This window comes from Lissotriton helveticus, chromosome 1_1 (assembly GCF_964261635.1).
Source record: "Lissotriton helveticus chromosome 1_1, aLisHel1.1, whole genome shotgun sequence".
Taxonomy (NCBI): domain Eukaryota; kingdom Metazoa; phylum Chordata; class Amphibia; order Caudata; family Salamandridae; genus Lissotriton; species Lissotriton helveticus.
This window is the reverse complement of record NC_136057.1, coordinates 1,811,019,729-1,811,041,454: the sequence shown is the minus strand read 5'-3', so window position 1 is coordinate 1,811,041,454 and position 21,726 is coordinate 1,811,019,729. Positions and strand designations below refer to the sequence as shown.

General features: G+C 42.1%; 1 protein-coding gene across 1 annotated transcript in view; it reads right to left on the bottom strand.

Moving 5' to 3' along the window:
• LOC144765530 (very-long-chain enoyl-CoA reductase-like) overlaps positions 1–21,726 on the bottom strand; it is an 87,861-nt gene that overhangs the window by 44,797 nt on the left and 21,338 nt on the right. The window contains exons 3-7 of the mRNA XM_078650329.1: positions 12,947–13,108; positions 11,718–11,833; positions 11,532–11,637; positions 3,168–3,240; positions 3,024–3,067 (exon numbers count right to left, since the gene is read on the bottom strand). Coding sequence (XP_078506455.1) covers positions 3,024–3,067; positions 3,168–3,240; positions 11,532–11,637; positions 11,718–11,833; positions 12,947–13,108 — 501 coding nt within the window. The remainder of the gene's footprint in view (positions 1–3,023; positions 3,068–3,167; positions 3,241–11,531; positions 11,638–11,717; positions 11,834–12,946; positions 13,109–21,726) is intronic.

The following is a 21,726-nucleotide window of genomic DNA, read 5'->3' as shown; positions in this document are numbered from 1 at the left end:
AGGAGGCCAGGGGTCGTTGCTGTCCAGGGCCCGCCATGCGGGGAGGAGCGGGACCACGCCACGAGGCCGGGTCCAACAATTGGTAAAAGGTTGGCAGTCCAGCTTCGGATGAAGGAGTCGGCCAGAAATATTGCTGCAATGAAAGATGATAAGGGTGTGTCCCACTCTGACCCTTATGAAATTCTACGGATCTTTCAGCAGTTTTATACTGAATTGTATACAGGGACGGATCTGACGCGATGGACTGGCTGGAGATGTTTGAAGGGGGCTTAAAAAAGCTGGACTTTATGGTGGCTCAGAGCTTGGAGTCTCCGATTACTGAGGCAGAACTGGAAAGGGCTGTAAAAAGCTTACACATTGGCAAGGCTGCTGGCCCGGATAGAATACCCAGTGAGGTTTATAGACAATTTTACAAAATTATTAAAGATGAGCTATTACTGGTTATTCAGAAGGCCCAGCAGGGAGCTCCCCCCAGATCTTGGTCAGAAGCTACTATAGCGGTCTTCTGTAAGAATGGGAAACAGCCAGATTTAGTAGGATCCTATAGACCGATATCATTGCTTAATGCAGACAACAAAATTTATTCGAAAATATTAGCAAATCGACTTTCCGATTGTATTGCCCCTTTAGTTTCACAACATCAGCAAGGTTTTATTCCAAAAAGAGGGACAGTAGAACACGTTAACAAGGTTGTTACACTATTTGACAATGCTGCGGTAAAAAAAAGTGATCTAGCGCTTATCTTATTAGACGCAGAAAAAGCGTTCGACCGGGTGCAATGGGGCTTTATGTGGAAGTTAATGCAGAAAATGGGGTTTGGGTCAAAATATATTGTTGCCATTCAGTCTTTATATCAAACACCTATGGCTAAGATTTCTGCTATGGCCTTACTCTCTGACTCTGTGAATATTACACGTGGCACACGCCAGGGATGTCCGTGCTCCCCCCTTTTGTTTGCTTTATACATTAACCCTTTTTTAGAACAATTGATTGGCAATATTCTTATTCCACCTTATCTAGTGTCTGAGTATTATTTTTCTGTGTTCGCTTACGCGGATGACATTGCGGTGACAACGACAAACCCAGGCACCGCTATCAAAGAAATTGAGAGGCTGGCCAGGGAGTTTGGGCGCGTAGCAGGATATAAATTAAACGTGCAAAAAACACAGATCTTGAATTGGAATACTTTATCAACTCTTACTTAGTGATCGGAGTGACGATTTAGAAAAAGTAACGAAAAAATGGGTGGATACATTAGAAGATCAAGAATTCGATATAAATGATTTATTATTACTATCCAAGGAGGCACTAATGTCGGCAAATCTAAAAGCACAATTTTTAAAACTTTGTTTGATTTATACTACACTCCGATCCGAATGGCGAAATGGGGTGGAGGGAATGATGGCAAGTGCTTTAGATGTAGCGCTGATGACGCTGAAAGTGTTCATATCTTCTATAGCTGTCCCAAACTTCAATGTTTCATTACTGATTTAGAGAAGTTCTTATCTTTTGTAATTGGAATGCCGTTAGTTATCACTATGGCTATGATGTTGTTGGGGAAAATACCAAAGGACAGAGCAGTTGATCCTTTATATCAACATCGGTATTTTATTTTCTTTGCATTGACTGTAGCACGTCTATGCATAGCTACGGAGTGGCTTCAGGAACACCCACCTGTGTTTCACCAATGGCATGTAAAAATGCTTAGTTTGTATAACTTCGAGTGGGGACTTTTTTCTATTAAGGGCGTTAGGAAGAAAAGACTGGGTATAAAAATATGGGGAGCTTTTCGAGACTATTATGAGAATTAAGAATGTAAGACAAGATGAGATGTTTATGAATTTTGATGGAATGTTGCTGTAATATTAGAAACTGGCCTGTTTATGTTTTTCTTTTCTCTTGGTATATGAAAATGTTACAATGTATTGTAATTTATTTTTATTTATATCTGAATTTGTCAATCTTGAATTGCAATTTTGCTGTGAACACCTAAATAAAAAAAATAAAAAAAGATTTTCTATTTTTAGCGTTTTCATGTAACTATTTATTAATGGGCGAACCCTTAACAATTTGATTGACGTACTGTTAATGAATTATTAGGCTTCTCTGAGTAATTGCTTTATTACAAGACTGATTTTCAAATGCTTACTTTCATATTTTATTATGCTGTAGTTTTTCCATTGAATTTTAACTGATGTTCTCGTTTTGATTCTGTATAATCTCAAAATAAAATAAAATAATGAAACGTTGATGCTGGTGTGGCTCCTGTATACCTCTATTTCTGCTTAATGGCAGCGTCTGGGAAAAAGAGAAAGAACCAAGACACAGATGTGCTGCAGGACAGCTGGAACCCTTGCTGCGTGGGGAGAAAGAGCTGATTCCCCAGATGTGGCGGCCAGTTTCGAGTTATGAAAACTCCTTGTTAACTGTATCATTTTAAAGATAAAAAGTTGTATCTGCCATGCCAGCAGGGTTGATGCACAATGACCTGTAGTCTCCGTGGAAGCTCACTTCTAATGGAGGACATCAGTCTACCCTGGTTAAATGTCCAGTTTACCAATTACAAGTGTTTTTTACTAGATCATGTATTTAGGAGAAAGTCGAAGGGGTAAATAAAAATTCAGTCAGAAACTAAAAGGCACCATAAAAGCTGTATAACCCTAAATAGCCTGAAGACCCAAAAGGAATGTGTTGAAAATGTTTCCACAGTTGTTCGGGAACTGACCAAATGCCCACATACCAGCCACTCCAGCCAGTACAAACTATTTATAACTGGTCAATCAAATACACTTTCCAGCAGAGTTCATAACTCTCAATCGCATCCCATTTGGGATGAGTGATAATGTGTACCCTAAAATGAAGGCAGGAGTTCATAAGTGATTAATTTCACTTTGTGTGAGATGCACAAAACGTGAATCGCTGAGTCATGTTAGGCTTTTCATCACAGGTACTTTAATAATAACACCACTTCTTGAGCAATTTTCAAGCAGCACATCAATGAGCAGAAAAGAGAACAAACCTACCACAAACATGATCAGCGCAAGAGTGATTTGGTTTCTTCCATATGCTGCAGGGAAGTAAAACAAAAATCAATGAATATTTAAGAGCGTATAATGTTCCTAGTGTTGACCATGCTGCTCTGGTGCTAGAAGGAATACGGTACTTACAGGCAGGAGTATATAGTGGGTGATTGATGTAGTAGGCAAGCCACGCTGCAAATCCCCAGTAATAGAGGCAGTTCTGGAAGACAGATTACGTTAGGTGTAGTCATATTAGTGAATGCAGGCCTGGCGAGAACTCAGTGTGCATGTGTAATAAAATGCCATTTATTCTGATATGATGCTTTTTATCAAGCGCATATTTTCAATAGCATCAGTTATCTGAATCCTGTGGCTACATTTTAGGTCGAGCCTGAGTCAGCGCACATGCGCTGCTCTGCAAGACTTGTTGTTGTAGTGGTGTATAGAAGAGAAGCCCCGCCCACTCTCTGCCCATTTTTTTCATTAACTTGTGTCATTTTCCTTCGTAAACGCTGGCTTGCCAGTTGTTATTAGGGTTGTTAGTCCCTCTTTGGTACCACCTTGTCTGCATTTGTAACCTCCCATGGCAACTGGCCCTTTGACTTCGGATGCTACACGGTATGGCTTATTTAGTCTGTAAGCACTCTTTTCTTTAATGGGTTTCTCCTACTGCAGGCACAACGTGCTTTTCTCGCTATGCCTGCTTTCACTTTGAAGCAGACCTGAACAATAGTGGCCGCTTCTTTGTAGTGAAATAGCTCTCGCATTTACAGGAGTTTGAGCTATTGCCATTGTAAATGACAATAGCTTAAACTCTCGCAAATGCAAGATCTTTTGAGTTGCAATTGCTTGTTACTTTCTGGGGTCTTTGTTTCCTTCACTGATTCAGTGCTTGATTTGTGAAAAAAAAGTGTAAGTGCCCTTGTCAGGCGGTCACTCCAGCTTGCAACACACATTGCCTCTGCCATGCTGCCAATACGCAACTACTAACCATCACATTAATACAAGTGTGACAAGTCGGACTATTTCAGGCCCCCAAATGTATGAGAATGGCTCAGGTATCAGGTAATAGTAATATTTAATTAACATTGAGTAAATAGTTAGCTGTTGTTGAGGTCATCTCTAAATTGAACAGACAGCACCACCTTGTGGCAGACTGTCACAAGCGCCGGTGCTGACACTTAAGTGCCGTGCCGAGCACCATGAAACCGCCGGCTCAAATTAAGCACTGCCTGATCTGTGTGTCTAGTTACAAGAAGCACTTCCATACCACCTTCTCTGTGTTATACAGGATTGCTTTGCTTTTTATATCAGAATATAGGTCACAAATATTATCCTACAAATAATTTGACTCCAGAATACCGACTACCATTGTATTGTCAAGGGAAGTTTGTATAGGTGTGTATACATGAACTATTTTTGAGCTAACATGCGCATACCTTCAAGATATATATTTTCATTTGTACATCTATGTGAAAAAGTTGTTATTCTGGCAGTGCACCCTGCTTCAGTTTTACAGCTAAAATCCCACTTTTAGCTACATCCTCACACAACACCCAGTTTTCTTTGGTACTTCAAGGAGAGGAGCTGGTTGGAGAGGGAATGGCACCGATCTGAGAGGGGATATGACTAAGTTTGAGGCAAGAGCTATACATTAGTATGTACATGTGCACATGAGTTGCAGAGACAGTCAGAGCCCCAAATAATGCAATTTATAAAGGGTCAAGGTCGTTAGCAATAGGAAATTCTGATAAATTGAGTGGGCAGTCTCCTGTCCCTGCATCTCTTCCTGCAGGTCGTGATCCAGGCTTGGATCCTGTTGAAGGACCTCTTTGGAATCTGCACCCACCTTGTGGTGTCAATTTGAAATTTCGGGCCGCTGGGGCTGCCTTCTCTGGCAGTAACCTCAGAAATGTTCTTAATGCATTAACTGTGCCCACATTTATACTTTAAATTCACAGACAGACCCATGCAGATACTCTAGCCAATTTGATACACAACACTGCTTGCTGCACCTCATGGATACCTTTAAAGGGGATCAACTGTCACGACTAAATGCACGCCATGAGAGCTGGTCTCCAGGCGCAATCTTAAACAAGAATAAGGCTAGGATACCTGCACTGGTTTAACATGTCTTAAGGTCACCTTGTCTACCCTCACAGCGCCTGTAGGTGCTGCATGGTTAATCTTTCCAAGTGTAGTAAAAAGTGTTTATGGTCCATTCTTTTGCTTGTAGACAGAAACCATATTCTAGAGTCAGGCTCAAAGAAAGTGAGCAAGTGTGTAAGGGAGTGCGCAAGTGCTTACGATTTCCCGTAACTTTACTCCTGTCTACCAGAATGTATGGAATGTCTAGAAGTCTTTATGTTGAGTAATCAAGATATTGGCAGACATTATCCAATTCATGGTCCTTAGCAATCCCATAAGCCCAATTATAATTATTCCTACATATTTATTAGGGAATGTCACGGGTTCCCTATCGGCAAATATATGAGAGTTATATAAAACGGTCTAGCTGGACAGACATAAGCGTTGTTGGACCACTGTCATGACACACTGCCCTATAGGAGTAGGGTGAGGGGTTGTCTCATAGGCACACCAAAATAGCCTCTACACACTGCTTGCTCCTGCATTTGGGGCAATGGTGGCAGGTGGGTTTGGTATCGGGGTGGTGGTTGGTTGTCTAACGTTTCCTTAACTGGTGAAGTTTAGTTGCCATAACCTACAGATTCAGTTGCAGAATCCAGTACAATGAGTATGGCAGGCTGCCATGTCCTAATCACCACAGCCACAGAATACCACAAAAAAGTAGTGGTGGCCCACTATTGGTAGGGGGAGGAGTCACACAATTCTCTGTTCAGTTATGAGCCAATCAAGTGTCGTGAAGGGAATGAACAGGAAGAGGAGGCCTCCACCTACCAATAGCTGGTGGGGCTAGGGAAAAATCTAGAGGCGAGAGTCCCAACCTAAAAGATTCCTACATCAGCAGGCTCCTCCTGACAGTCGGGAGAAGGTCGAGCACTAGGAAGAGATGTGCTGGCAGAGAAAATTTATTTTCTTCTGTGTGAATGACCCTCACCTAACCAAGCAAACAACCAAGGATGTACAAGACCAAGTCATTTCTAATCAAGGGGATGAAGCAAGGTTCCTACCACATCCTTAAAATCTCACATAATCTGTATTGTTGTATAGCATTTTAGGACCCTATTGTAATTTTCCCGATTCATGCCCTTATAGAGGTATAAATCACCATGTCCTTATATAGGCATAGAAATCATAACCATATTTAGACATAGCTCATGCAGGTCAAATACGGCATGGCTACTCCCACTAGTTCTGAAAATCCACAACGATTTCTTGGAAAACTCGGCTTCAGCAGTTAGGGTCTTCCCCTTGCTTGAATATTGATTTGTCCAAGAACTCATGGAGTTTTCAAAGAACTAAGACTCTTTGATGACGTTATTTTGTCCACCTTTACGTCAAACTCGGCACCTTCAAGGTATAAATATGCCCACACTTGCCCAAGCAAACACACAGTGGATTGGAGCAGTTCGACTATCTACTTACCCGACGCATCTCGCTACAGCAAGTGCCGAAGGAAGCCCACCCTTCAGCAGACGCACTGAGAGAGACGCTGTCTTTTCTCTTGCCGAGAAATCCAGCTCCAGTGTTTCCAAGCTCCCACTGCGGGGTGCTGCGAAATCGAGTCCTGAGACTGACCTCCTTCATTTTAAACCAAGGTACGGAGCGGATTAGATCCTAAGAGAAATCTTGGATAGATTCTTGGCAAAAGAATATAAAACTTATGCTACACCACACTTAAGTCTTCCCTCGTACTAGACTTAGGATAGATACATCGGTGTAGGCGTATTTTAGAAGCACCAGTTGAGTAATTTTAGTCTTTATTTATTTATGTATGTATTTTATGGCTCAGAAACCATACCATGCTTTTACAGTATTATTTGATAATACTCTTCTTGCTGTACGCGTTATACTTTACAGCCAGTATTACGATTGTAGCAGTTAATTTCTTCTGCATGAGAAAGAAGACTGTTCAATAAATAATTTTTATTAAAAACGCCTGTCTCTCTATTTTCTCTGCACCTCTGGTGAAACGAAGCATGCACGAATGACTGAGTAAAATATCTATCTATTGTTTCCACGACTCTGAAGATGAGTTTTATCTTGAGAAAACAAAGTTGTCATGTTTATGCGGTTGTCAGAAACTAATCCCTTCTTGTGAATTCGAGAAAGTTTCTAGTGACCTCTGAGCTAGCTGGCACTCACAATTAAGTCTAATATATTCGATAGAGACCTTGTAGACATAAGTCCTACGTCACATCTATAGGATATATTATTCCAATGCGCAGAGCCTATTGGGAATATAGGAACTACACTACAGTATGATTGAAGATAGCTCTACTTTACCAGTGTAATGCTGTAGACATGGGACCGCAACAAGTTTATATATGGCTTCTGATGGTCTGTGCATTGCGATCGATCATATTTCAGCAGTTCTGCCTCCTATAAGGACTACTAAGGCATAACTCTGCAATTCGAATCAACATTTTTGCCTGAGGCATCCAGGTGTATTTCACCGTCAGCTACAAATGGTCGCTCTGAAAAGAGGATTTCCCCCTCCTCTTCCTATGGCTGCTTTCAGTACTCATGCAAAACGGCTAGCAATTACCCAAATAACATTAATTTCAATATATTACACCACCAATGAAATCGAAAAACACTTACTGACAATTCTACACCTGGAAAAAAATCTACTCTATACATCTATCACAGTTAAGATAGACTCATATTGCATAGCCCCTGCCTTTATAGTTAGTTAAAAATACTGCTTTATCAATACATGTTGCTTCTTTTCCCACATGCTGTTTATTGTAGCTAGTAAATTCAAAAAAGTAAAACAAAACTATGTAAACTAGGACATTCAGGGGCGTATATCCAACAAAAGTGGTACCATATTTGTGAGACTACAGTGCAGCCTTGCATTTCCCCCTGTGCTGGCGCTATACTAAGCAGTGTAGCGCCACGCAGGTACCCTTGCATCATAGTGCAAGGAAATATTGTTTATGTACAGGAAGGACCCCCTTCCTGTACATAAACAATCTTTAAATGCCATTTTGCCACTTGTATGTGTGCTTAATGCAGCACACATGGAAGTCACAAAATGGCATGTTTTAAAAAGATTGTTTATGTACAGAAAGGGTGACCTTCCTGTACATAAACAATCCAAGGCTTTTTGCTTTTTGCTTTTTCCATGTGTAATGCACAAGACAGCACACATTAAAAAAGCAAAAACAAAAATAAAGCATTTCTCCTCGTTTCGTCAACTTAAGACCAGGATTTCCCTGGTCATAAGTTTGGCGCTGCCTCCTATTTATGCTGCCCTTGTAAATAGGGGGCAGCTTCAAAATCAATGGGTGTTGCGGTGGAACGCCCACTGTAACACGCACTGCCCACTCCTTTCAAGCTAAGCATTGTGTGAAAGGGGGCCTTATTTGAAAGGCAGAGTTAAGCCACATTAAGTGTAGTATAATTGTAGTTTACTGATACTCCTGGCATTCACATACATTCTCCTAGCACATTTGAGTGTGTGAGCAATGTATCTGAGAGGCAGAAGCAAATACATTTATGATCTTGACATGCACAGCTTACTTATATTACTTATGAAACACATAAATGTGTGATCTCAATGTCCTGGATACATGAGGCATGCTTAGGGTTAGAGACCTTATGGGAATCTTCTATAATTTCTCCTTTTACTTTTTTCCTCAATGCATATATTTTTATAATAAAGACATCCCTCTTACATACACTCTGTGAATATACCCATGTTTGTGTTTTTCCTACTCTTTCCTTCTCAGGCAGGACCAATCAGGCGCAAAAAAACTTTGGTAAATGCATTTCAAAATGCTCACTAGGCACCTGCAAAGTTACAACTGTGTAGGAGTTCACCTCTTCTTTGATGTATTCTGACCATTCCTAAGATTATCTGCTGGGAGCGTATGCTAGTTAACGTGAAGCCTACAACTACATAGGCATAGTGTTGGCGTACGTTGCTACACTGCACACATGTAGATCCCATTTCTATACACGCAGTACAAATATTTCCTGCTTGCTCAATTATCTGTTTTTTATGTGTGTGTAAATTACAGAATGTCCTTAACTAAAGTCACATTTACACCCGGAAAAATCTTTGTAAATTGATCCCAAAGTGATCCGTTTCTTAATTGTTCTAAAATCAGTAACAAGGAATATTGTTTCAAGTAGCTAACCCCATACATTTAATGATACTAGAAATACAGATTGTAGGTTCGAATACAGGGTCACGAAGTCTACAGTGGCGCTCTGTTTATAGGAATTTGTACCAAAGTGTCCATAATCAAAGCAGACCATTCAACTCAAGATATTATGTTACACATCGGTAGAGGAGCTGATAATGTATAGTACTATCCTAAAACAGGAGGGCCACTATGCATCATTACATGCTAATCACGCAAAAAACTCCTCCGGCCCAGACTATGAGTGGTCTGTAAAATTCTGATATGTGTGGTAAGTCCTCTTACAGTGCTTATCTGAATTACGAGTATTGCTGTCATTACTGCACTCCCCCAAATTTTCCCCTCTACATTTCAGCAAGTCATACCTGCCAAAATTCATAAGGCGAAAAAAGCCTCCTAAATGCCAGTACATGTAGACTTTGGTGTGAAAAGCCAACAATTTGGCATTTAATGCCCAATTTGCTTGGGGGAACTCAGAACGGGAAATATCCGGTGCGCTCATAATTGGGGCCTTAGTCTCCACCTGGCATTAATGAAGGTGAGATCATCACAGTGTTTTAATATATGAGGGAAACACGTGGGGGCTTATTTACAATTCCCTATCGCCACAGGAACGTCACTTAATGTGGTTTAATGTGACCTTGTAAATAAAGCCCCCTTCATGCTAGACTTAGGGGTCGATTATGATGGCATTCAGAAAGGTTCCAAACGGGGTTCAGATTCTGCGAATACAATTTGGAACCTATGTTTCCGGTCAACCAATTATGATGCAAGAAAACTGTTCGGTCTGTCCGAATCGGTTCTGATCGGCATTCGGACAGACCGAGTTATTCGGAACCGAATCATACAGCTCTATGGACACTGTTTCTGACCGAGCAACTACGATGTCCTAATCTGACAGCCATTCCGAGTTGGTTTGTCCGACACAAAACGGATGTCGGAATCTGACTTTGGGGGCCTGTAGCAGGCCCGCCATCTCCTGTAGGCCTCCAGATGGGGCCCTTGGGGGTACCCATGAGACTCCTCTTTGCAACCATGTACAGTGTGGCAGGCACCATGGGGTGCAAGGTTTTCCCCAACCACCCCTTTTTTCAATGGGAGCCTGTGTTCTCATTCGGAACACAGATTCCTATTGAAGTCAATGCGAGCCCAACCGAACGATGTTCGGAAGCATCGTAATCAGTCGGTCGGACTTGCAGAACCAGATTTGGTTGGAAACGATTCTGAAACCGAATTTTTCAGAAGAGTTTCCGAACGACAATGTAATGCCCCTTAGCATGAAAGGGGCGTCCAATGGGTGTTGTGGTGGGCGTTCCGCCGCAACACCCATTGATTTTGACGCTGCCTCATATTTACAAGGGTGCATGGCTAAATGAGGAGAAATGCTTTAGTTCTCCTCGTTTTTGCTCTTTCTATCTGTGCAGCATTGTGCAGCACCCATAGAAACAGCAAATTGCCATGAATGATTATACCTTCCTGCACATAAACAATCCATTAAAAAAGGAAGCTTTGCAACATCTATGTGTGCTGCACATTGCAGCACACAAAAAAGTTACAAATCACCATCCTGGATTGTTTATGTGCAAGAGGGGACACCTTATTGCACATAAATAATCATTCCCTCAATTCAGTCACCCTTGCACTATGGTGCAAAGGTGCCTGAGTTGGCGCTAGGCTGCTGAATTTAGTGCCAGCACAGGGAGAAATGCAGGGGTGTGCGATATTTTTGTAAAGTGATGGAGCTCGACGTTAACAATTTTGGAGCTAACCCGCGCTCTGCCACTTTCTTATACATATGCCCCATGGAGTCCTCTGGAAAGAGAAAAGTTGTCGGAGGTGAAAGTTGGAATCCAAAGTTGCGCTATCTCTATCTCTTTCTCTTTTTTTAAATTTAAAATAACTTTATTTTCATTGTATTTAACATTGGTGTAAGCATTACACAAGAATAGAGTAGTACTGTCTTTAATGATACTGTCCTCAGCCCTCCCATGCCAACCCTGCACAAGCTGAACGTGGCCACACAGGCTGGTTTAAGAAGCCAGGGGAAAATAAATCAGAGTACCTAACAAAATCATTAGATTACATAAGCCAGAACATTTAAAAAAAATTAGATTCTCTAGTAAAAAACGAAGTCAGACGTTTTTGTACTGAACATTATTTTTTAGTATCAGATAAACATTGAATGCTTTAAACCTGAAGCGTTTTGCGGGTTTACCTTCAGCATGCGCCTGAGCTGCATCGTCCCATGTGAAAACCGATGGATGAACACTGTTTCAATCAGTCTTTTCACATAATGAAGTGAATGACAAACACAAGACAAGCTAGAAAGAGCAAGATAAAATCAATAGGGAAGTCTGGTGAAATGAGGCAAGACATTTTGGCAAGACATTGCTGTACTTACTTTACGACTGAATGTGGACTTGATGTAAAAGCGTGTTCTTGTCCATAGACAAAAGGTAGGCGAAAATAAAAAAAGTAATAGATGAAAAGAGGTCCAGCATACTCAGACAGAAATACCTGTAAAAGAAAAAAAAGGTGAACTAAGTCAAGTATGCAAGACAGGCGCCAGCCTGGCTATACCAGATTTATAATTGATATTCGTATAATGTTGTCTTATCTTAATTGAGAGTAATACATATACAAATAATGTAAGGACGTTTTGTTTAAAATAAACCGAAAACACACAACACACAACATTGAATGGTTATAACCCAAAGCAAAGGGTTTTTGAGTGGGATGAGCTATTGTGTACAAATTAGTAGATAGTGCAAGCGCATACCTGTTGAGTGAAAATCAAAAAGATATGAAGAAGGCTTATCTCCTTTGTGCTTCTATTGGCTTCAAGTAGAATAGTAGGGTCCCCCTATGAGAGGAGGTCTGGCTTAAGCATGCCCAGGGATGGAATGTACTTACACAAAGCAGTTTTAAAACAAACCATGGGACAAACTCTCTACCAGCCTTGCACAATCGGAAAGCAAGAGTAAGCCTGTGCCGAGTTTGCTATCTGGAACTCTGGGAGGTGACAAAAAAACTCTGTCAAGCTACGCAGAATTCCAAGAGCAGCGGAGTGGGTTACCTCGAGCCGTTGGCACTGATTTTTAGTGCCAGGTGTTTGTCCTGTGTTTTACAGCATGAACAGCATCTCACACAGTGCACAAGAGGGCACTGCTTCTTTCTGCCACTCAAGTAGAAGTTCTACTCGAGCAGCAGCTTCCTCAATGCGAACGAAAGGTTTCTCAACGCGAGTGGTAGCGACCATCCGCGACCGCCCGCGTTGAGAAATCTCGCAGGGAAGTAGTCTAGCGTTGGATTTTCCTTGTTCACGCTGGGAAGCGCAAGCAAGGAAAAACTCAGTGGAGTGGAATTTTTTTGGAACTTCGCGAGCCGCACGGAGTTTGAAAAACTCTGTAAACTCTGCAAACTGGGTGGAGGTTACCGCTCAGGCTTAAGCAAGAGCCAACATTCACAATCGAACAATGGCACTCTTAGATACAAAGAAAATGGCCCTAAGGATTAGGAAACAGAATTTGCCATAATAACGGCTAATAGTGTTATGAATTATTAGAACAATGATATGTTGAGAGCCCCATTGAAGACAATGGAATAGCCTTAGAATTAAAAAACACATACCATTGTCCATGCCACCTGCGGCCCAAGATCCTTAAAATAGAGCGTTGCAGTTGTGCCCACTGGCAGGTTTTGTAGCACGTCTTCATCCTTCAAAGATTTACCTTCTTGGAAAAATAATGCTTTTAAAAAATCATAATTAGTCATACTAAAAGGACTAATGCACTTTATCACAGCAAATAGAAGCAAATAAGCAATGCTATGCAATGACATTTTTCTAGCTAGGGGTTTGCGTTTTTTGTAAAAATTTACTCAGCAGTACAAAGACGTTAATCTTGGGGCAGTTCCTTCACTTTTACACGATTCGCATCCGCCTAACACAGCTTAAAAAAAGCGAACTGCCATTGAAATGCCTTGCCAGTACATCCAGTCCTTTGTTCTCGTAGTGAAAACTGTAAATTGTGTGTGAAGTTCTCACTGTAAGAATTATGGGGCATATGTACAAGTCCCTTGCACCACTTTTTTATGCTCCTGTGGTGCACAGAACAAGCCCATATCTACAAGGACCCGCAAAGCCACCATGAGTGGCTTTTCATGGCTTGTAGATATGGAGCGAGACGAAGTAGCGCAAGTCGCTGACTTGCCTTACTCTGAACAAAAGAGGCGTTCCATGGGTGTTCCAAATCAACACCCACGGAATTTTACCATGCCCCAGATTTACAACATCAGGTAAATGTTTACAATACTCATCATTTTTTCCCTCTTTCCATGTGTGGTGCATTCTGCAGCACACACAGAAAGAGGAAAACACCTCTCTTGATTGTTTTTGTGCTGGAAGGTCCCTTCCTGCACAAAAACAATTGTGCTAACAACACCGACACTGTTGCACCATGGTGCAAGGGTGCCTTCGTTGGTGCACGGCAGCAAAATGTGCACCAGCACTGGCGGTAAGGACAGGAATGCCCCTTATCTTGTAAATATTGTGCATTCTTGTCTTTATGAATGGGTGTAAAGCAGTGCAGCAAGAAGATTTGCGGCGCTGCCCTACGCCAATTTGTAGTAAATATGCCCCTATGTGTGTTCCAGCACTGTCAGGGGATGGGCAATTAAATTTCCTTCATATTTGCATTAAGGTCATTACATCAACCATCCCCAAAAGTGTTACTTAAATCAACTTTTCGACCAGCAGTTCAGAAGCTGCCATGTACAAGTGCGCTATGTGGGCCTGCCTGAATTTTTTTCACTTGTGGAATAAAATTGATTTTGCACCGCAAGTGACACAAAACAGCGGATATTGTTCGTTTTGGTTTTAGCTGAAATATTTAGTCCATCCCTAGCTTTAGGTAGTTCTTTGACTATATAATTTAAGGTGTTCCTAAATCGTGTTTCTACACATGAATACATTCTGAATGCAGACATTGTAAGAGATTTATCATTTGGAAATAGGCATTAATGAAATATTTCGAAAACTGTAGTGTTCATACTCATCAGGTCAATAATTATCGCCTTAAAAAATATAACTTTCTTTTTGGCAAAATAAACATAAGTGAGCCCTCTGTTTATTCATCAGTGAGGAACTTCAGTCATTCGATAACTACTTATAAGACTGGGGGCCAGATTTACTAAGGCCTTGAGTTGTCCTTGTGTCACACAAGGTGGCCCTTTACATTCCAAGTTTAGTAAATCCAGTGTAACGCAAGGCAGTGCATTTCAGGGCACACAAGCAAAACAATAATTTAAGAATCATTAATGACAAAATTAACACCAAGTTGAGCAACACACTGACTGCTTTCTAAACCTTAAACTCATAAGGGCACATGCATCAAGGTAATCATTTGCGATTACCAAATAGCACATTTTAAGGATTCGCTATTTGGTAATCACAAATACCTATGCATGAAGGATTGACAAATAATCTTGTGACTCCTTAACATTTCCTAATAGTGAATCGCAAATTGTGAATCGCTATTAGGGAATGTATTCCCATCAATTCCTATGGGCCTACAGGCCCACAATGCATTCGCAATTTGCGATTACCGAATTGGTAATCACAATTTGCGAAAGCAAATTCAAGGATGCCTGGGGGCCTAATGCCCCCCTGAGGCACCCCCCTAAAAAGATAAGTATGCACATGTGTAGCTCGCACATGCCATTTTTGTGCATTTTTCAATGCATGCACAAACTACCATCAACTTGAGGTTAATGGTAATTAGCATTTCCTAAATGCACAGTCACATTTGGGAAATGCTCCATGCATCTCAAATAGCGATTCCCTAAATGCATTCACAATTTAGGTCATCGCAAAAAAATGTGATTACCTATAGTGCAAATGCAAAACGGGCCATGCATCTAGGGTGACCAACTGTAATGGGTGCAAATTCAGGACGGTGAGTGTAAGAATTCAGGACAAAGGGTCAAAATTCAGGACAAAAATTCAGGACAGGGGGTCAAAATTCAGGACAAATCTTCAGGACAAAAGGTAGGTTTTACAGACACATCAAAGGAGGTCGCGCAATGGTATATAAGTAATCCCATTTATATTCAAACATGTTCATCCATTTGCAAACCTATCCATTGTGTATCCTTTCAGCCATCATTCCACTCATCCATCCTTCCACCTTTTCACCCTATCCATCCGTACACTAATCCATTCACTCTTCTATCCAGCCATTTACCCTTTCACCCATCCAGCTATCCTTTCACTTACTCACCCATCCAGTCACTCATTCATTCACCCATTCACCTTTTCAGTCATCAATCATCCTCCCTTTCTCTCTCCATCGACCCTTTCACTTCCTTCCTTCCATCCATCCACCCACTTATCCATCTACTCATCCACTCGTGAATCCATCCATTGACCCTATCACTCATCCATCATTTCACTCATCCATCCACCCATTCACTCACCGATCATCCACCCTTTCACTCATCCATCCATCCTTTGGCCGATTATCCATCTATTCACCTTTTCAATCATCCATTCACCAATCCATCCATCCATCCATCCCTTCACTTACTCATTAGTCAACCTTTTCATATTAATTATGAGCTGAGCCTTCATCTGCAGAGTTCCAGACAGAAGAGGCCCATCAAAAATGTCACCCTTGCTGTAGTTCCTAAAGCAAGGAGTGGGGTGGCGGAGGGTTCACTATGCCCCTGCACATAGGCAATCTTAAAAAGTGGAAGGCATGAGTCATGCATGAAGCAGTGCTAGGACTTGAAGCGACTGTGATATGGTGTTGCTTCCAGGGCTTTAAGCGGGATGAAAAAAGGGGGAGGGGGGTGTCTCTCAAAAGGGGATGTTTGATGTAATTAAGGGCGGGTGGCTTAAAACAATTTAGCTAAAAATCTGTGTTTAGCATAGTGTGCCACCGGACTGGTATTTTGCCTCTTCTGTCATTGTATACAGATATATAACACAAGTAACGTTACACCTACAACAAGCCAGAAGTATTGGCTTTGTCAGTGGTTGTTAGATGCATAAAATAAAAATGCAGCAATCATGGCTTTGTTCAATATAATATTGAAACTGCCCATTGCTAAAATGATGAGACTGAAAGAACTCTAGCCCGGCCCCTTCTTTTCAACTTTTTTCACCAGCTTCTTTGAATGAACTGGATTCTGCAGCAGCTTGTGCGTGTTTGCACATTCCTTCCATCTAACAAAATGCGCTGCCCTAGACCGAGGCAGGAGGAGGCCACCGCATGCGTAACACTTCAGACTCATCATGTAAGAACGAGTTGCACACCCTGTTTTGACCACAAGTTTCTCAGGATTTTTCATCTTCCACTTTTTACTGTTGCGTGCTCAATGTTGTCGTGCCCAGCCCAAACAGCACGTGTGAAACTAAACAACAACATATATTGGGACACCTTTTTGCCCCTAACCATTGGCACAGCTATTTTCAAAATTGCAATTGCAATGTTATTTTTCTTCACATATTCCTCTTTTCCGTTTTACAAGTCTTTATTTTTCTCCATTAATAATCCAGGCAGCCCTCCCCCTCTTCTCCACGTAATTAGCATCTGTGTCACTGAAACCTCCCGCGCTTCCCTGTAGTAGTGTTTTCAGGGAAGCGCGGGAGGTTTCAGTGACACAGGTGCTAATTACGTGGAGAAGAGGGGGAGGGCTGCCTGCAGGGAGGAGCTAAAGTGCAGCTTATAGTTTGGAGGGTGAAAGGGAGAGGGGAAACTTCATTTGGGATGGAGCGAGGAGGATGATTGCTTCTTAGCAGGTATGAAATTAACACGAGGAGGAAAATTAGAGATGTTTTTTTTTTAAGATGAAAGGGAAAGGATGTTTACATTGGAAGGCTGGGGCGAAGGGGTGAAAGGTTGGGAAGCATGAAATGAGAAAGGAGAGAAGAGACTCGGGAGGGTCACGTTTATATGATTGGGAAAGTAGGAAAGAGCAGATCGAGGCTGCAGGCAGTCATGGTTAAAGTCTGGTAATGAGTTACTGAGTGAGAGGAAGCAAGTTAGGTTCCATTATAAAGTGGGGCTTGAGTATGTCAGAAACACTAGGGGGAGTGAAAGCATGCATTCTAAGTTTCACTAATTATTGAGACTAAGAAGAGAGTGGCAACTTTAAACGCGAGATTTTTTACATTTGTTTGCATATATTGGCTGATGTAATATTAAAGCATTTGCATTTGTTATTTGCAGTTTTCTCTGACGAAGGCCCCTAGAGGCCCGAAATGCATTGGATTTTAATAAAACTGCTATGGATGAATTGGCTTTAGTCGTGTTCTTGAAGAGAGGTTCGGATGGCCCAGCAGGAGCATTGGAAATTTGGGAAATGGCCTGTTCCTTGCATGAGGAGTACTATTAATTCAAGTGAAAGTGTGGATTATTAATGGAGAAAAATAAAGACTTGTAAAACGGAAAAGAGGAATATGTGAAGAAAAATAACATTGCAATTGCAATTTTGAAAACACTTCAGACTCGCCATTGTCATTCTGTATGTGGCAATCATCAGCCCCATACAGAATGACAATGGGCGGGTAGGGCTGCTCTAGTGCTCCGAGGAGGAGTGCGAGGCGCCAGCATCAAGGGGCTCGAGGCTTCTCGCAGGGAGCAGTGCTGCTCCTTGTGATGGCCAAAATTACGGACAAACGGCGTCCGTTAAAAGGATCCTCACGGACAACGGACGTGAGGTCCAATTTACGGACTGTCCGTGAAATTTACGGACGGTTGGTCACCCTACATCAGTGGTTCCCAAACTTTTTTGACCCGTGGCTCCCTTGACCTAATTGGCAGCAGGCCGTGGCTCCACACTATTTTTTTAACGGCGCACCGGGGTGCCGAGGCGCACACTTGGGGAACCACCGCAGTAGACCTTTGCACTCTCTACCATTCCTATGAGACTTTTAGAGTTTATCCATTTGTATCTCTTCCTTGAGTGACTTTACAACCTGTACATTTACAATTTTTTATATTTGTCTCTTCCCTGTGTGACTTTACCTCTTGTACATTTGCAATTTATTTCTGTTTATATCTCTTCCCTGTGTGACTTTATAACTTGTACATTTGCATTTTTTTCTGCTTGTATCTTTTATGTAACGCATGTAATCCTAAATCCTTATGTATCACAACTGGTTATTATGTAAAGCGCTCTGACACCTCACGGTAATGCTGCTTCCTTGCGAATAAAAACAATTGAGTACCCTTCCCTCAAAAAGTATTTGCCACAAATAAATATTTGTAAGCTATATTTTCAAATATCCGTTTCTTTGAACACTTGCTGTCACACTTATTCGAGGCTGTCCACCTCTATTCGATACATCCAAACCGGAAGTAAGTGTACTGGCCCCACTGTAGAAATCCGCCTCTGCAACATTAATTATTAACACAACCTTTGCTGTTTTGACAGCTGTCTCCCACCCTATTTCTGCCGTGCTGTCAGCCGTAAGAACGTGTTCAAAGCTATTTCTGCCTACAATGTAATTCCGATTTATAACACAAGACGCACCCGGCTGGAACTCCGAAGCAAACCATATAGAGACGCCGCCACACTCCACGAAAGGGAAAGTAAAATGGAAAGCACCAGAGATTTGTATAACTTGTATTTACCATCAACAAAAAAACACAATGCACAGGGTAAGACGTTCATTCAGGAACAAAGACAAGTGCTTAAACTCTGAAACAAACCATACACAATGTCCAAGGCACTCTCCGTAACCGCACCGAGCTCTTAATTGAGCTATTTAAATGCAGAGGGTGAGGGCTGGGATCACGTTCAGCACAAAGGGGCCACATCCTGGGTGGCGCCGCGGCGCCCCTGGCTTCTCATCACGGCGCACCGGGGTGCCGCTGCACACACTTTGGGAACCACCGCCCTACATGATGCATCGGAAAAGGCATTTTTCTAGTTGCAAACGGGGTGATTCTGCGAATCAGCCCGTTTGCGACTGGTAAAATGCTTGATGCATGCGCCCCATAGTCCCGGTCATCCACCACCGCATCCACCACCACATCCACCACACCCACCACCATCACTTCCACCACCACATCCACCACATCCACCACCACCACCACATTCACCACCACCACCACATCCACCACCACATCCACCACCAGCATATCCCCCAGATCCACCACCACTACATCCACCACCACATCCACCACCACATCCACCACCCCATCCACCACCACCACCGCATCCACCACCACCACCGCATCCACCATCACCACATCCACCGCATCCACCACCACCACATCCACCGCATCCACCACCACATCCACCATCACCTCCACCACCACATCCACCACCACATCCACAATCACCTCCACATCCACCATGACATCCACCGCCACATCCACCACCACATGGAGCTCTTTTTGTAACAGCATGCATAAGAAAAGTCCCGTATTTTCACCAAAACACTCTCTGATAATGATCAGCCAAATTCAGAAGGCTTCCTGCCCTCATATATTCCCAAGAGAGCAGTAATCTTATAAAGAAATGCTGTCATCACACCTAAAGCTACCGGGGGAGAAAGGAAGTGCAAAACTACACTATAGTGCTTAATGGTAAACAACAGTCGAAAGTGCCTCTGCGCTGACCCGCTGTCTTTCCTGTACACAGTGTTGTGGTGTTAGTCTTTCTGCAAGGGCTCTGCTGTCGGGTTGGTAGAGCTATGACATGAGCAATTGCATAACAGTGCTGAAGACTCACGTGAAAGAAACTACATTTATGGCCAATAAACAGATTGTGCAGGGGCAAAATAAAGTCACTCAGTCGGGGGGAGCTATTGACTGAAGTTGGCTGTTCCCACTGTCCCGTGCTATATGCTATTGGGCATAAATAGGAACACACCAATGGATGAGGAGAGCTTGCTGGAAGACATTCTTTGTATATTATAGTTAAACAAACAACAACAAAAGGCCAGCCATTAAAACAAGGAGAAACACGAGAGACGGCCTGCGGCCGTCAAAGTGAAAGTACGGCCGGCGGAGGGCCTTGCTGTGGGGAGGGGGGAGGAGAAATGCGACACGGCGGGCAGGGGAGGGGGCGGAGCGGGGAGAGCGGCATTAGGGTGTGAAGCAGCAGGGGCCTTTGAAGTGAAGCTAAGCTTCACTTCAAAGGTGTGGGAGGAGTGCTGCTGGTGATTGACTGGCGATTTGATGATGTGCACGCGCATTTTAGGTCAATGCGCTTGCGCATTGACCTAAAAGCGCATGGGCACAGCATCAAATCGCCAGTGGAATCGCCAGTTAGGTAAACTGTCGATAAGCCCCTATATATCTCGCTCCCGCTCAATGCGCATGCGCATTGAGATAGGTCGCTCGACCTAAAAAGGAATGAGTGATGGAAAAATTAGTAATACCACACTCTAAAACTGTTACCTCTCTGTTTTGCACAATTTCTCCTGTGCAATTATTATCAGCATTTTGCTAATAACAACGGCAGCATGTGTTTTTTTTTTTACATAGGGTGATGTGACTATTCATACAAATTGTAACATTTAAAATCTGAGTTTCCACACATTTCTAAATTTGCAGAGGGTCTACTTCTTGGGTATGAAAAAAGAAAAGTTATTCCTCATCATGACTTTTTTTTCAAAGCTTCATAAGCCATGCAAAAAGTGCGAATTTCAAAATTCTAGAAAATGTCCTGGAAAAGTAGGTTCTGCAGAAAACAATCTATAAAAGAAAACACTTTTAAGAGGGAGAATTTTCTCATAAAAAGATTATGTGCGAAAATTCTACTGTAAAAACGTTTGTTAACATTTATTTTGTAATCCTTGCAAGACGTTGCAGGAAGAATTCAAATTTGACCTCTCTAGTCTAAACAAATCTTAAAATAATTTGGCAAAGCATGACAGATTACATTTTTAAAACTTCAGCTAGAGATGCCTTTCTGTATATCAATTTTAACCTGAGAACTAAAACAATGCCCAGTCTGCCAATGAGCAATGTCTCCAGCTGCTTCACCTAATGACTCACATACTAGAGCTCCTCATTCCTATCCTTCCTCTTGTAGCATAGATCCCACCTCCTTGTTCCTATTCTTTGCATAGCAGTATCCTATTTCTCATTTTCATCCTTTAGGTATTGCCGTTTAGCTCATCTTCTTCTCTTTCCTATCCGTCACCTAGTGGTATGTTTGTCACTTTAGGGGTATGTTTGCTAAGATTGTGCGCCATGTTTGTGTCACAAAAGTTATGCATTTCGACACAACATCTTTGTTTGCCAACTTAGGGCTAGATGTAGGTAAACTACATTTACCGATTCTAAAATACCAAATTTTACCGATTCGGTATTTAAGAATCGGTAAATGCTATGTAGGTAATTACTCGGTAAGTATTACCGAATCGGTGCGATTCGGTATTTACCGAATCG